Source organism: Chanos chanos, chromosome 13 (genome assembly GCF_902362185.1).
Source record: "Chanos chanos chromosome 13, fChaCha1.1, whole genome shotgun sequence".
Taxonomy (NCBI): domain Eukaryota; kingdom Metazoa; phylum Chordata; class Actinopteri; order Gonorynchiformes; family Chanidae; genus Chanos; species Chanos chanos.
This window is the reverse complement of record NC_044507.1, coordinates 23,328,767-23,342,207: the sequence shown is the minus strand read 5'-3', so window position 1 is coordinate 23,342,207 and position 13,441 is coordinate 23,328,767. Positions and strand designations below refer to the sequence as shown.

The window sequence follows — 13,441 nt, the reverse complement described above, 5'->3', positions numbered from 1 at the left end:
TACCACTGAAAGAAAAAATCTTTATCGACAGGGAAATTTAAACGATTAAAATTTTATTTATATGGAAGTTAGAGTGGTCAAATCCGTGACTGCGACCTTGACGTGCATGACGTGACGTACGTGACGAGAACGAGCACGCTCAGTCATGTGGACTGTGTGCGTCGAGGCAGTCTGTAAACAGCGACAATCACGTCGTGACGTTGGAGTCTAGGGGAGAGTGGTGTAATAGAGGGTAAGTGGCCAACAAAGCGGGATGAAAAATTAAAGTTTGGGACAGAAAGACACGTGCAACTGATGCGGGAGAACAACTGAATGTGTGAGTGAAGTTTCTCCTTTTCTTTTTTGGAACATTTCACAGCCTTCTACACATGCAAAACGTGGATAAAATACCATGGTGAAGAGGAGTCGAGCAGCATTACCACCGTGCTAACTAGCTAACCACATTGCTTTTACAGTAAATAACGGGACAACAGATATAAAATCAACTCTGTGCAGTCATACAGATTCCTTAACTTGATCGTTGGTGGTTTAGTCAATCAGGCTTTGTCGTTACCAGTGCTGACGTGAACAAACAAACGGGACAGCGGCAACAGCAGTATATCGCGTCACAGAGACTCTGGCAGTAGAAGTTGTTGTGTTCCCGAAAGCCCGAGAGGGAGGGAGAGAGAGAGTTAGACGGTAAGAGGCTGCGGTAGAACAGGCCAGGAGAGAACAACAGCGTAAACAAGGTGCATTGTCGAGTGCAAACGAGTTGGCAAACATAGCTATACAGTTAAATAGACGTACAGTGCACTGTGACGGTGACTGTGAAAACCTACACGCACTGCACACATGGGTTTGGTGTCCGTCTGCTCTTAGCGCTTTAGTTACTCCGTACTGTCCTATTGGACAGATATAGCTCTTTTGTGTTTACTAATGAAAATTTATGATGACTAATGTCAGCCACTGGAGACGTCCCGATTTTTGTAGCAGCAACAGTATGGACATTGCAGTGCCATAAATTTGCTCTAGTTTGCTTGTTAAAACTCCTGTTCTTGCTCTACCTAAGCAATAGTCTGTTTCCTTTCATCCCTAGGCAATATCAGCAAGTGTCATCCCATCTCTCCCCTAGTTCTCTCGTGCACATAGACACGGCTGTCCAGCATATCCACTACTCACACATGTTCCCAAGGTAACTTACATATCAAAGTGCAAAGCTATACTGCTTGGCCTCACCAAAGAAGAATCTAGAAACACTTTGAACACTAAGAAGGAGAGCAATTTTGACACAAAGCTTTTGTAAGTATACAGTTGGTATAAAATAAACTGCAAAGGAACTGAGACACTAACCCACACAGAAGCACTGCACCAGCCTGTCCTGCACACCTTCCCATTAAACACAGTGCATTACAAACTGATCATCCAGCCATAATCACCAAAAACAGACCCAGCATAGCTACTGGTCATTCCTCACGTGTGTCATGGCCTCAGTCACACAATCATCCGGCCCTGAGATCCCAGACAACCACAGGGAGAGCTGGTTAAACCTGCTGGCTGCAGCAGAGGCCTATAGCCAGAAGTCAGGCTGTGACTTAGCCATTCTTACTGCCAGTAAGAAGTACCATCCCTCTGGTGTGGAAGGCGATGGAGTCAGGAAACAGGAGGGTGGTGGACTGCCTGCCCCAGGCGGTAGAAAATGGGATTTCTCGTATCATGTGTGGGGTCAGGGAACACTGGCTGAATCAGCACGACGGTATGTAGACGACATCGCGGTGTTGCACTCCACCACCCTGCTCACAGCGCACAGACACACTCGCCAGGGTGTGGGAGAGGGCGGGACCAAGGCTGGGATAGACACGCCCGCTGAGGCCGGACTCAGAGGAGTGAGTGTGAGTGAACCTAGACCCACTAAATGTAAAACAGTCACCTTAGACTGATATCACTGCTTCTAATAGCACTGTTTAAAAGTGACACGTCTGGTCGTGAGATGTTAATGTCACATCACAACTGGCTTTTTCCTGCAGAGCTTGACGGGTGATGGCGGGTCTGGGACCACCAGCCCGACCACACGACTTTATTCGCAGAGCTACCCATCAATCTACAGCTCAACCGCCGTGATTGGCCAGCCTGCAGGTCAGCACGGGGGCGGAGAGAGCGAGAGAGAGAGGGGAGCCGTGGACGGAGCGAGAGAGAGAGGGGGTATCGTGGACCTTGAGGAGGAAGATGAAGAGGAAGATGAGGATTTGGATGGAAGGAGGAAGAATTTGAATGAATCAACAGGTTTGGACTGTGTAGCCACTCCTTCATACCTAGATATTACTTCAGCTTGTGTAGAGGAAAGAACCAAAGTGAAGGAGATGTGAGTAAATGAGAACCGTAGCATAAACTGAACACAGGTGTAGATCCTGTGTGGACATCATATTTTATTCGAGTCAAACGGGAAAGCAAGATACAGCCTAAAGCCATGGTTCTCTCTCTCTCTCTCTCTCTCTCTCTCTGTCTCTCTCTCTCCCTCCCCCCTCAGGAGTATTCTCCATGGATGAGGACTCTCTGTCTCGTGACTGCGAACCATTTTTTGAGTCTGACGGGGAAGAGGAAAGTACAGATGGTGAGAGAATGTGTGCAGGAGTGATTGCGCTGTGCTAGGCCCTTGGTGGCTTTAAGGAGTGTACTCATGAGAGTGTACTTGTAAGAGTGTACTTGTGAGAGTGTACTCGTGAGAGTGTACTCGTGAGAGTGCACTCGTGAGAGTGTACTCGTAAGAGTGTACTCGTAAGAGTGTACTCATGAGAGTGTACTCATAAGAGTGTACTTGTAAGAGTGTACTCATGAGACTGTACTCAGCTCTCACAAATCTGATGGCTGCTTAAGAGCACGGAGACAGAGTTCATCTGATCTGTGCTAGACCACAGGGACCTCCTTCACCTATTTATTGTGGGGGAGTGATCCCATGCCATAAAGTCCTCAATCCCTGTAAGGAACCTTTGTGATTAATTTGAATATCTGGAGACCATGACCTTTATGACTGTAGTTTGTGTGTTATATTGGAGATATAGCTCTGTGTGTATGCATGAGGGTGGGCTTTGCTTAGTTCACAGCAGAAGTGTCAAATGTGTTTGCGATTCCTTTGTTCCCATTTGTGTTTCGTGTGTTTCGTATGTCTCTGTCCCTCAGGCTCTCTGAGTGAGGATGCCCCACCTCCTAGGGGCATTGCCATGGGATACAGTACGATGACATCACGTGCGTCTCACTCGATGGCCATGGCTCGCTCCCTCCCCGTGTCTGTGCCTGTGTGGGGCTGCAGGGGCAACCGCGCTGCCCAGGACGACAACCACAGTGGAGAACGGGTTAGTAATCACACTCACACACACACACACACACACACACACACATTCACTTACGTAAACAGACACACACACACACACTCACACACACACACACACACACACACTCACTTACGTAAACATACACACTCACATAAACATACACACCACACACACACTTACGTAAACATACACACTCACATAAACATACACACACACACACACACACACTCACACACACACACACTCACACACACACACACTCACACACACACTCACATAAACATACACACCACACACACTCACACACACTCACACTCACATAAACATACACACCACACACACTCACATAAACATACACACACTCACATAAACATACACACACACACACACTCACATAAACATACACACCACACACACTCACATAAACATACACACCACACACACACTCACGTAAACATACACACACACACACACACACTCACGTAAACATACACACCACACACACACTCACGTAAACATACACACCACACACACTCACATAAACATACACACACACACACACTCACATAAACATACACACCACACACACTCACATAAACATACACACCACACACACTCACATAAACATACACACCACACACACTCACATAAACATACACACACACACACACTCACATAAACATACACACCACACACACACTCACATAAACATACACACACTCACATAAACACACACACACACACACTCACATAAACACACACACACACACTCACATAAACACACACACACACACACTCACATAAACATGCACACACACACACACTCACATAAACACACACACACACTCACATAAACATGCACACACACACACACTCACATAAACATGCACACACACACACACTCACATAAACATACACACACACACACACTCACATAAACATACACACACACACACTCACACTCACGTAAACATACACACACACACACTCACACACACACTCACATAAACATACACACACACACACACTCACGTAAACATACACACACACACACTCACGTAAACATACACACCACACACACACACACACACACTCACGTAAACATACACACCACACACACACTCACATAAACATACACACACACACACACACACACACACACACTCACACTCACGTAAACATACACACACACACACTCACGTAAACATACACACACACACACACACTCACACTCACGTAAACATACACACACACACACTCACGTAAACATACACACACACACACTCACACTCACGTAAACATACACACACTCACATAAACATACACACCACACACACACTCACATAAACATACACACACACACACACTCACATAAACATACACACACACTCACACTCACATAAACATACACACACACTCACACTCACATAAACATACACACACACTCACATAAACATACACACACACTCACACTCACATAAACATACACACACACTCACACTCACATAAACATACACACACACTCACACTCACATACACACACACTCACATAAACATACACACACTCACATAAACACACACACACACACACTCACATAAACACACACACACACACACTCACATAAACACACACACACACACACTCACATAAACATGCACACACACACACACTCACATAAACACACACACACACTCACATAAACATGCACACACACACACACTCACATAAACATGCACACACACACACACTCACATAAACATACACACACACACACACTCACATAAACATACACACACACACACTCACACTCACGTAAACATACACACACACACACTCACACACACACTCACATAAACATACACACACACACACACTCACGTAAACATACACACACACACACTCACGTAAACATACACACCACACACACACACACACACACTCACGTAAACATACACACCACACACACACTCACATAAACATACACACACACACACACACACACACACACTCACACTCACGTAAACATACACACACACACACTCACGTAAACATACACACACACACACACACTCACACTCACGTAAACATACACACACACACACTCACGTAAACATACACACACACACACTCACACTCACGTAAACATACACACACTCACATAAACATACACACCACACACACACTCACATAAACATACACACACACACACACTCACATAAACATACACACACACTCACATAAACATACACACACACTCACACTCACATAAACATACACACACACTCACACTCACATAAACATACACACACACTCACATAAACATACACACACACTCACACTCACATAAACATACACACACACTCACACTCACATAAACATACACACACACTCACACTCACATACACACACACTCACATAAACATACACACACTCACATAAACACACACACACACACACTCACATAAACACACACACACACACACTCACATAAACACACACACACACACACTCACATAAACATGCACACACACACACACTCACATAAACACACACACACACACACTCACATAAACATACACACACACTCACACTCACATAAACATACACACACACTCACACTCACATAAACATACACACACACTCACACTCACATACACACACACTCACACTCACATAAACATACACACACACACTCACGTAAACATACACACACACACTCACGTAAACATACACACACACACTCACGTAAACATACACACCACACACACTCACGTAAACATACACACCACACACACTCACGTAAACATACACACACACACACACTCACGTAAACATACACACACACACACTCACGTAAACATACACACACACACACACTCACGTAAACATACACACACACACACTCACATAAACATACACACACACACACTCACATAAACATACACACTCACACACACACACACACTCACACACACACCACACACACACTCACACTCACACACACACTCGCATAAACATACACACACACACACTCACGTAAACATACACACACACACACTCACGTAAACATACACACCACACACACACTCACGTAAACATACACACTCACATAAACATACACACACACACACACTCACACACACACACACTCACACACACACACACACACTCACACACACACACACTCACACACACACACACACACTCACACACACATCACACTCACACACACACTCGCGTAAACATACACACACACACACTCACGTAAACATACACACACACACACTCACGTAAACATACACACCACACACACTCACATAAACATACACACCACACACACTCACGTAAACATACGCACACACACACACACTCTGGTAAACATACACACACACTCACACACACACACTCACACACACACACTCACATAAACATACACACGTAAACATACACACACACACTCTCGTAAACATACACACCACACACACACAGACTCACATAAACATATACACCACACACACTCACGTAAACACACTCACGTAAACACACTCACCACACACGCTCACATAAACACAGACACACTGTCACAAATTCTGTTTTACTGGTTCATTTTTTCATCACACACCCTTTCTGACCCGGTTATAATTATAAAATGTCTCATTTTAATATATTGTAATATAATAGTTAACAGTTGACAACATCACAAACCAACTCAAACACACATGCATATTCTCACACTTAGATCTTTGCACTTACACGCAGACACACACACATACACAGATCTCAGAAGTCATTTTGTGGGCCAGTCGAGTCAGAGTGGACTGTATGATTCTGTCAGTGTGTGTCATTGACTTTAGCAAGGCACTGACATCACACAACTCTACTGTTACCTTCTTACCCAGTCAACTATCCACATTTATACCTGTAGATGTTTATGTGTTTGTGTTTGTGCGTGCGCGCGTGTGTGTGCGTGTGTGTGTGCATGCGTGCGCTGATGTATTTCAGGCTGGCTGTGCAGATCTGGACCATATTGCTGCCAGTATGAAGGCATTACTGGTTCCTGGAGCAACAGACGGTACAGAGATGTTTGGAGCTCTGCCACGGCCTCGACTAAACACCGGCGACTTCTCTCTCAAACACTGACACCAACCCTGTGCGTGCGTGTGTGTGCGAGTGTGTGTGTGTGCGTGTGTGTGTGCGAGTGTGTGCGTGTTTGTAGAGAGAGGGAGAGATATGAGGAAGAGTATGATCGTGTGTGTGTGTTTGTGTGTGTATGTATGTGCTTGTGAGAAGCTTAGTTTGTCTGAGGTAGCCTCACATATGTGACAAAATGAAACTAACGTGTGTGATATTACTGACACACTGTCAGATTTGACAGAAATGCTCAAACAGTATGAGGTGAGAGAGTTTTTCATTGTGTGTTTTTCTGATCGAACGCACAGGCAGACCCCACTCTTTGTGTCATACAGCTAAACCACCACATTAGTCTAGACCTCAAATCTTGAAACTGAAGACACTACAGTCCCCTCTGCCCAGGGCTCGGTGTACGTCCGCCTGCACAGTTCTGTGTGACTCTGCTCACTCATGCGCCTCTTACACGCTCAATCTTTCCTCAGTGCTCTGCTGTCCAGGGCTCTGTAAGGATGAGGGGCTATGGAATTCTGCTAGCGTTGGAAAGGTGAATGTTATGGCTTCACCCCCTGCAAAATCTCTGCTTAGTTCAAGTCTGTTTTATGACTGAAGTTAGGATTGACTGAAGAGGCTTAACCAATGGTCTGATCATTTGATGATAATTGTTAAAGCAGTAACCAGTGGTCTGATCATGCGATAATAATTGTAATATCAGTAATCCTAGTTCTATAGACAGAAGTTGCTGTGGAGAAGTCAGTTTGTTGAATGAGGGAAATGAGAAAGTTTACAGCATCCGTACCATTTCTAAACCCATCAATGTTAAAAACCTATGTTTGAAATAAAGTTCTTGGTTGTTGAATGTTGGTGTCGCTTGTTCACTCTTTGGTGCAGGATAATGATTGTTGTCTTATTTAATTAGTGCTGGTTGTCAGTAGAGTGCAGCTGTTAAGGTTATTTTCTCAGTGGCCTGCAGGAGGCAGTAGAAACCACTGAATCCAACACCATCTTTTCCTTCTAAAGTGGGGTTGGCCACTGCTGTGGATTTAGTGCACCACACGACTAAAGTACACTGCCACTGATAAACAGTTATATTATTTATTCAAACACAGATTCACTATAGTCATAATCAACCATCACTCAGGATATAAAATGATCTAGTCCCTTCTGGAACCAGATTGGGATTATATTACCACTTCACTAATTTATCACAGCGTGGGAAACATAGTCTGCATGCGTATCTGACCCAGCGTCAACCACTGACACTGCTCTAATCATGCTAAATAAAACATGGCCACGCTACAAGTATAATATGTAGTATTAACCACAATAGACATAAGCATAAATGTAAGTCCCTATATTATTAGATGCCGTTATTATAAATTAATTAAAAGAACTCTACCTATGGTAAGAACATGAGTGACATTTCCACGTGCTCTGTGTACATGGTATATGGTATCTAGTATATGATATATGGTATGTGGTATATGGTATGCGGTATATGGTGTATGGTATATGATATATGGTATGTGGTATATGATATATGGTATATGGTATTTCTGTGCCTCTCTGGCCTCTGTCTGTACAGTTTGCCCCACCATCTTTTCCCCACTTTTCTCTCTTTCTCTCTCACTCTAAACCTCCCCTCCTCCTGGCATACACCCCTCTCATCCTGCTCCAGTTTACTGGTCCTTCTTTCGGATCCAGCAGAAGGACTTCCTGCCCACCCAGAATCCCGGCAGGATCCTCTCCTTCACTGTGGTCTTGTAGTGGTGCAGCAGTTGGACCTCTTTGGTCCCATCCTCACTGCTCTGCACCATGAAGAACTTGATGATTCCGGCAGGCTGGTCCAGGTACACGCCCATGATGGGACAGAAGGGGGCGTGGATCTCGGTGTTCTCACTGTTGTGCCAGGCGTGGTAGCTGGAGCCTGCCCAGCCCACACCCCACGACACATCATTCTCTCCCAGGCCACAGGGCCCGTCCTGGGCTTTCCGCCCGACACTCTCACATACGGCTCCAATCACCACCCAGCCCTCATAGTCCACCTCCCAGTACCCCCGCTGGCCCAGTAAACCCTCCTTACAAAGCACCTGTGAGAATGAGGATGGAAAGAGGAGGATGAGTGGAGAAAGCTATAGGAATATGCATCATCCAAAGATACACTTCTGTCACAACAGCATGTAGTGGAAAACACACAGTTTTCGCACTAAGCTGCGCTGATACGGACCCACACACAAACACACCTGTGGTGAGTGCTCAAATCGCTCAGGTCGGTCCAGGACGGGACACACCTCCTCTGACATACGCGACACCTTGGCCCCGCCCTCCGACAGCCACAGGAGTTTCTGTGCTGTTCTGTCATCCAGAGATAGAGGGATCCAGTCTGAGAAGAGCAGGACAGAAAGGAAAAGAGAATGAGAAGTGGAGCTGTTGCAGAGACTCTGTCAGGATGAACCCTCAACGTGTCCCCATAATGTAACAAGCCTGGCCCCACCCTCACAGAGACACTCTTACATTTCATCAGCTCTGCTCTGGTTGTTGGCTCAGGAATATCAGGGACATACGGTGGAAGTTTCACTGTGATGGGGGAGAGAGAGAGGGAGGGAAAGAAGGTGGAAAGTGGATAGAGATGGAAAGAGGGAGGGAAAAAGGAGGAAAAATCATTACAGTGAAGAGATAATTCAGATGAAAGGCTGAACGGTTCCTGACATTCATATAACTTGGGAAAGAAATACATTTACGTTTAAATGTAAATATTTAATAGTGAATTTAATACTGAATACTTAGGCTGTCATGTAAAAGTTCTGTACTCAGACTATAATTTAGTGCATATGTATGTTTGAGAATAATTTTTTTTTTTTTTCTGGAGAGATGACTTGTATGTTTTGGTAATGTTTATCATGTCGGTGTGCTAGTTGTACAGTAAAATCATCTGTTTGGGGAGATGGTTTACCTTCAGGTGTGGTTCCTGCCTTTGATCCTTTCCTCCCTTAAAAAAGATGAACCCAGACTGGTTAAAGATGTTGCCATTGAGATCACAAAGGAAATTTCAGCTTGATGACATTTCACCCTGCTGATGCTTTACCATGCTAACGTTTCACCATGATGACATTTCACCATGCTAATGTGTCACCATACTAACGTTTCATCATACTGATGCTTTACCATGCTAATGTTTCACCATGCTAACGTTTCACCATACTGATGCTTTACCATGCTAATGTTTCACCATGCTAACGTTTCACCATGCTGATGCTTTACCATGCTAATGTTTCACCATGCTAACGTTTCACCATGCTGATGCTTTACCATGCTAATGTTTCACCATACTAACGTTTCACCATGCTAATGTTTCACCATACTGATGCTTTACCATGCTAATGTTTCACTATACTGACATTTCACCATGATGACATTTCACCACGCTAACGTTTCACCATGACGACGTTTCACCATGCTAATGTTTCACCATGTTGACATTTCACCATACTCTGGATAGTGTTTCAGGTTTCAGGTTAAGGTGAACTGCACTGTCATTCCTGAGAACAGTTGTGTCCCTATGATACCCAGAGTTTATGAACCATTTCATTTAGCTGTGATGGTCACTTGTCTTTTTCCAGCTGATGAACTGGGTGCCTTATAACACAGTTCTGTAGCTGTTTGCCAGGCAGTGAGGACACTCATGGCTTATAACGCGGTTCTGTAGCTGTTTGCCAGGCAGTGAGGACACTCATGGCTTATAACGCGGTTCTGTAGCTGTTTGCCAGGCAGTGGGGACACTCATGGCTTATAACGCGGTTCTGTAGCTGTTTGCTAGGCAGTGCGGACACTCATGGCTTATAACGCGGTTCTGTAGCTGTTTGCCAGGCAGTGAGGACACTCATGGCTTTGCAACCTGCAGAATTACAGTTCTCCTCTCTCCTTCATCCGCTCATTCATTTGGTCTCCATTCCTTTTGTCCTCACACTGGGTCTTAACTGGTCTTCCTTAACTGGCTCGCCTCCTCTGCGGGCGTGCGCACACACACAAATTCACGCACTCTTCTATACATACACATCCAAACTCCCTGCCACTACCCACGTCTTTCAGATGTAATTTGTCAAACTGGGGTATGTGAGTTATGCTGTGCCACTGATTCATGGAGTTTACTCATGCCTGACGAGGTCTCAGTTTCAGACTAGAGACATGCCTGATTTACACACACACACACACGTACATACACATCACAGGCATTGACAGGGCCTTCTAAGAATACACTTTGTTTCTGCCACTGTTGTGTTCACATTTAGCCCCTGTTCCTCTCCTCCATCAGTGACTTTCACTCATTCTCAGAAAAGCAGGAGTGTGGAGGGAAGGCTGGGTGAGGGCCTCAGCTCAGGCCCATGTGATGTGTGTCGTATGTTAGGATTTCAAACGTCTGATGTAGCCTGGTTGTGTGTGATGAGTAACGGAGAAGGATGTAGCCTGGTTGTGTGTGATGAGTAACGGAGAAGGATGTAGCCTGGTTGTGTGTGATGAGTAACGGAGAAGGATGTAGCCTGGTTGTGTGTGATGAGTAACGGAGAAGGGTTGTCTGAGGGCAGGTAAGTGTTGAGGTGTACTTCCTGTGAGGCTGACCCAAAAACAGGCTGAGACACTCCTGTGGAAGGAGAGAGCCAAAGTACCATATCTATAGAAGAGTTTATTAAATTAAATAAATTGATTTAATAAAATTACATTAAGTTTCACTACATTTTTGGTTTGTTTTTGGGTCTCTGCATATGGCCCATGCATTTTTAAAGGAATGTTGAGTCCTCTGTTTACTGGTGCATGTGTGGAGCACCAGTTTATGTGTGGAGGGTTGACATCACTCTGTGGGGTCTCTTCTAATAGTCAGCTCTTCCCTGAGAAGTCACATCACCACTGACACAGGATGGATGGATGGATGGATGGATGGATGGATGGATTTCTCTGGAGACACGGGGTCTTTGATCCAGTGAAAACCCACTAACATATCACCATGGAGTTTCCACGCACCTGTTCAAGTGGTGTAAGCCCTCACTGTCAACCCCACACCTTCACACACTCCCCCTGCTGGTATAACACCAGCATAACAACTGCACCTGTCACTGTCCTATTCCCCCTACAAAGCACCTCCCACCTGTCACATGACCGGATGTTTACTGCACTGTACAACAAAATATGTAACCCAGCCTCAGAGTCCGTGAGGCTCTGCTGTAGTGAAGGGATAACTGAGTGACTACACTGGAGCAAGGACAGGGATAAACAGATTTGGAATCAGAGGACACAGGAGAGAGCTAGTGGTGGAAAGAGTCCAAATAAAGAGACAGTTCAGTTATGGATGTGTGATAGAGTCATCTTTTTTACAGAGACTCTGAAATGTAATGGAATACTTGCAATCTGAACATAAAATTTGACTTGCGTCCTGCTTTCTGAACCCTGCCTCTGTGTGTGTGTATCTGAGTGCCTGTGACCTTGCTAAGCACTGTGAGTGTCCTTGCGGAGGACACGCAAGCATGCTCTTTTAGGAGTGATGAGTACTGGCAGTGAACGCCCACAGAGAGTGGAATGGTGCAGATGGGCATTGGTCTATAAGGGTTTGGAGTTGAGCTTGTTTGGAAATCCTCTGTCTCACAGCAGGTTCACCACTCTGATTCCCACCCAAGTAAACAGATATTTTGGAAAGATTGATGTTGACAGAATGATAGAGACGTCTGGAGAAACAGATGGCATGGGGAGGGTTATGTGTGAGCAGTTAACACAGTTTTTATGAGAGATTAGCACAGAAAAAGTTCCCTACCAGAGCATAAAAGATATTGTTCTATGTTTAAACAGGATCAGTAAAAAGAATGTAAAGCATTTTACTGTAGGGTAGGCAAACTTGCCCACCCAACAGTAAATATTTTGCACCCAGTCAAGCATGGATGTGCCCCAAATTTACAGGACCAATTTTACCAATTTATCAATTAAAATATGTGTCATGTGGTGAAAGGGAACCATCACAGTC

At 44.8% G+C, this 13,441-nt stretch overlaps 2 protein-coding genes across 3 annotated transcripts in view; one reads left to right on the top strand and one right to left on the bottom strand.

Moving 5' to 3' along the window:
* The first annotated feature begins 212 nt into the window (after window positions 1–212).
* On the top strand, window positions 213–7,505 carry akt1s1 (AKT1 substrate 1 (proline-rich)). 2 transcript variants are annotated; one of them, XM_030790161.1, is made up of 6 exons: window positions 213–316; window positions 1,076–1,862; window positions 2,004–2,259; window positions 2,504–2,587; window positions 3,154–3,326; window positions 7,309–7,505. In XM_030790161.1, exons 2-6 carry the CDS (start codon window positions 1,461–1,463, stop codon window positions 7,444–7,446), a joined length of 1,053 nt encoding a protein of 350 aa, XP_030646021.1. In that variant the 5' UTR covers window positions 213–316; window positions 1,076–1,460; the 3' UTR covers window positions 7,447–7,505. The 2 variants fall into 2 exon arrangements, with proteins under 2 accessions (XP_030646021.1, XP_030646020.1); XM_030790160.1 differs by having other exon boundaries at window positions 1,076–1,868.
* Window positions 7,506–9,113: 1,608 nt separating this feature from the next.
* LOC115826100 (tripartite motif-containing protein 16-like protein) overlaps window positions 9,114–13,441 on the bottom strand; it is a 14,295-nt gene continuing 9,967 nt past the window's right edge. Inside the window, exons 3-5 of the mRNA XM_030789778.1 lie at window positions 9,949–10,011; window positions 9,678–9,817; window positions 9,114–9,524 (exon numbers count right to left, since the gene is read on the bottom strand). Of these exons, the coding sequence (XP_030645638.1) occupies window positions 9,114–9,524; window positions 9,678–9,817; window positions 9,949–10,011 (614 nt within the window). The remainder of the gene's footprint in view (window positions 9,525–9,677; window positions 9,818–9,948; window positions 10,012–13,441) is intronic.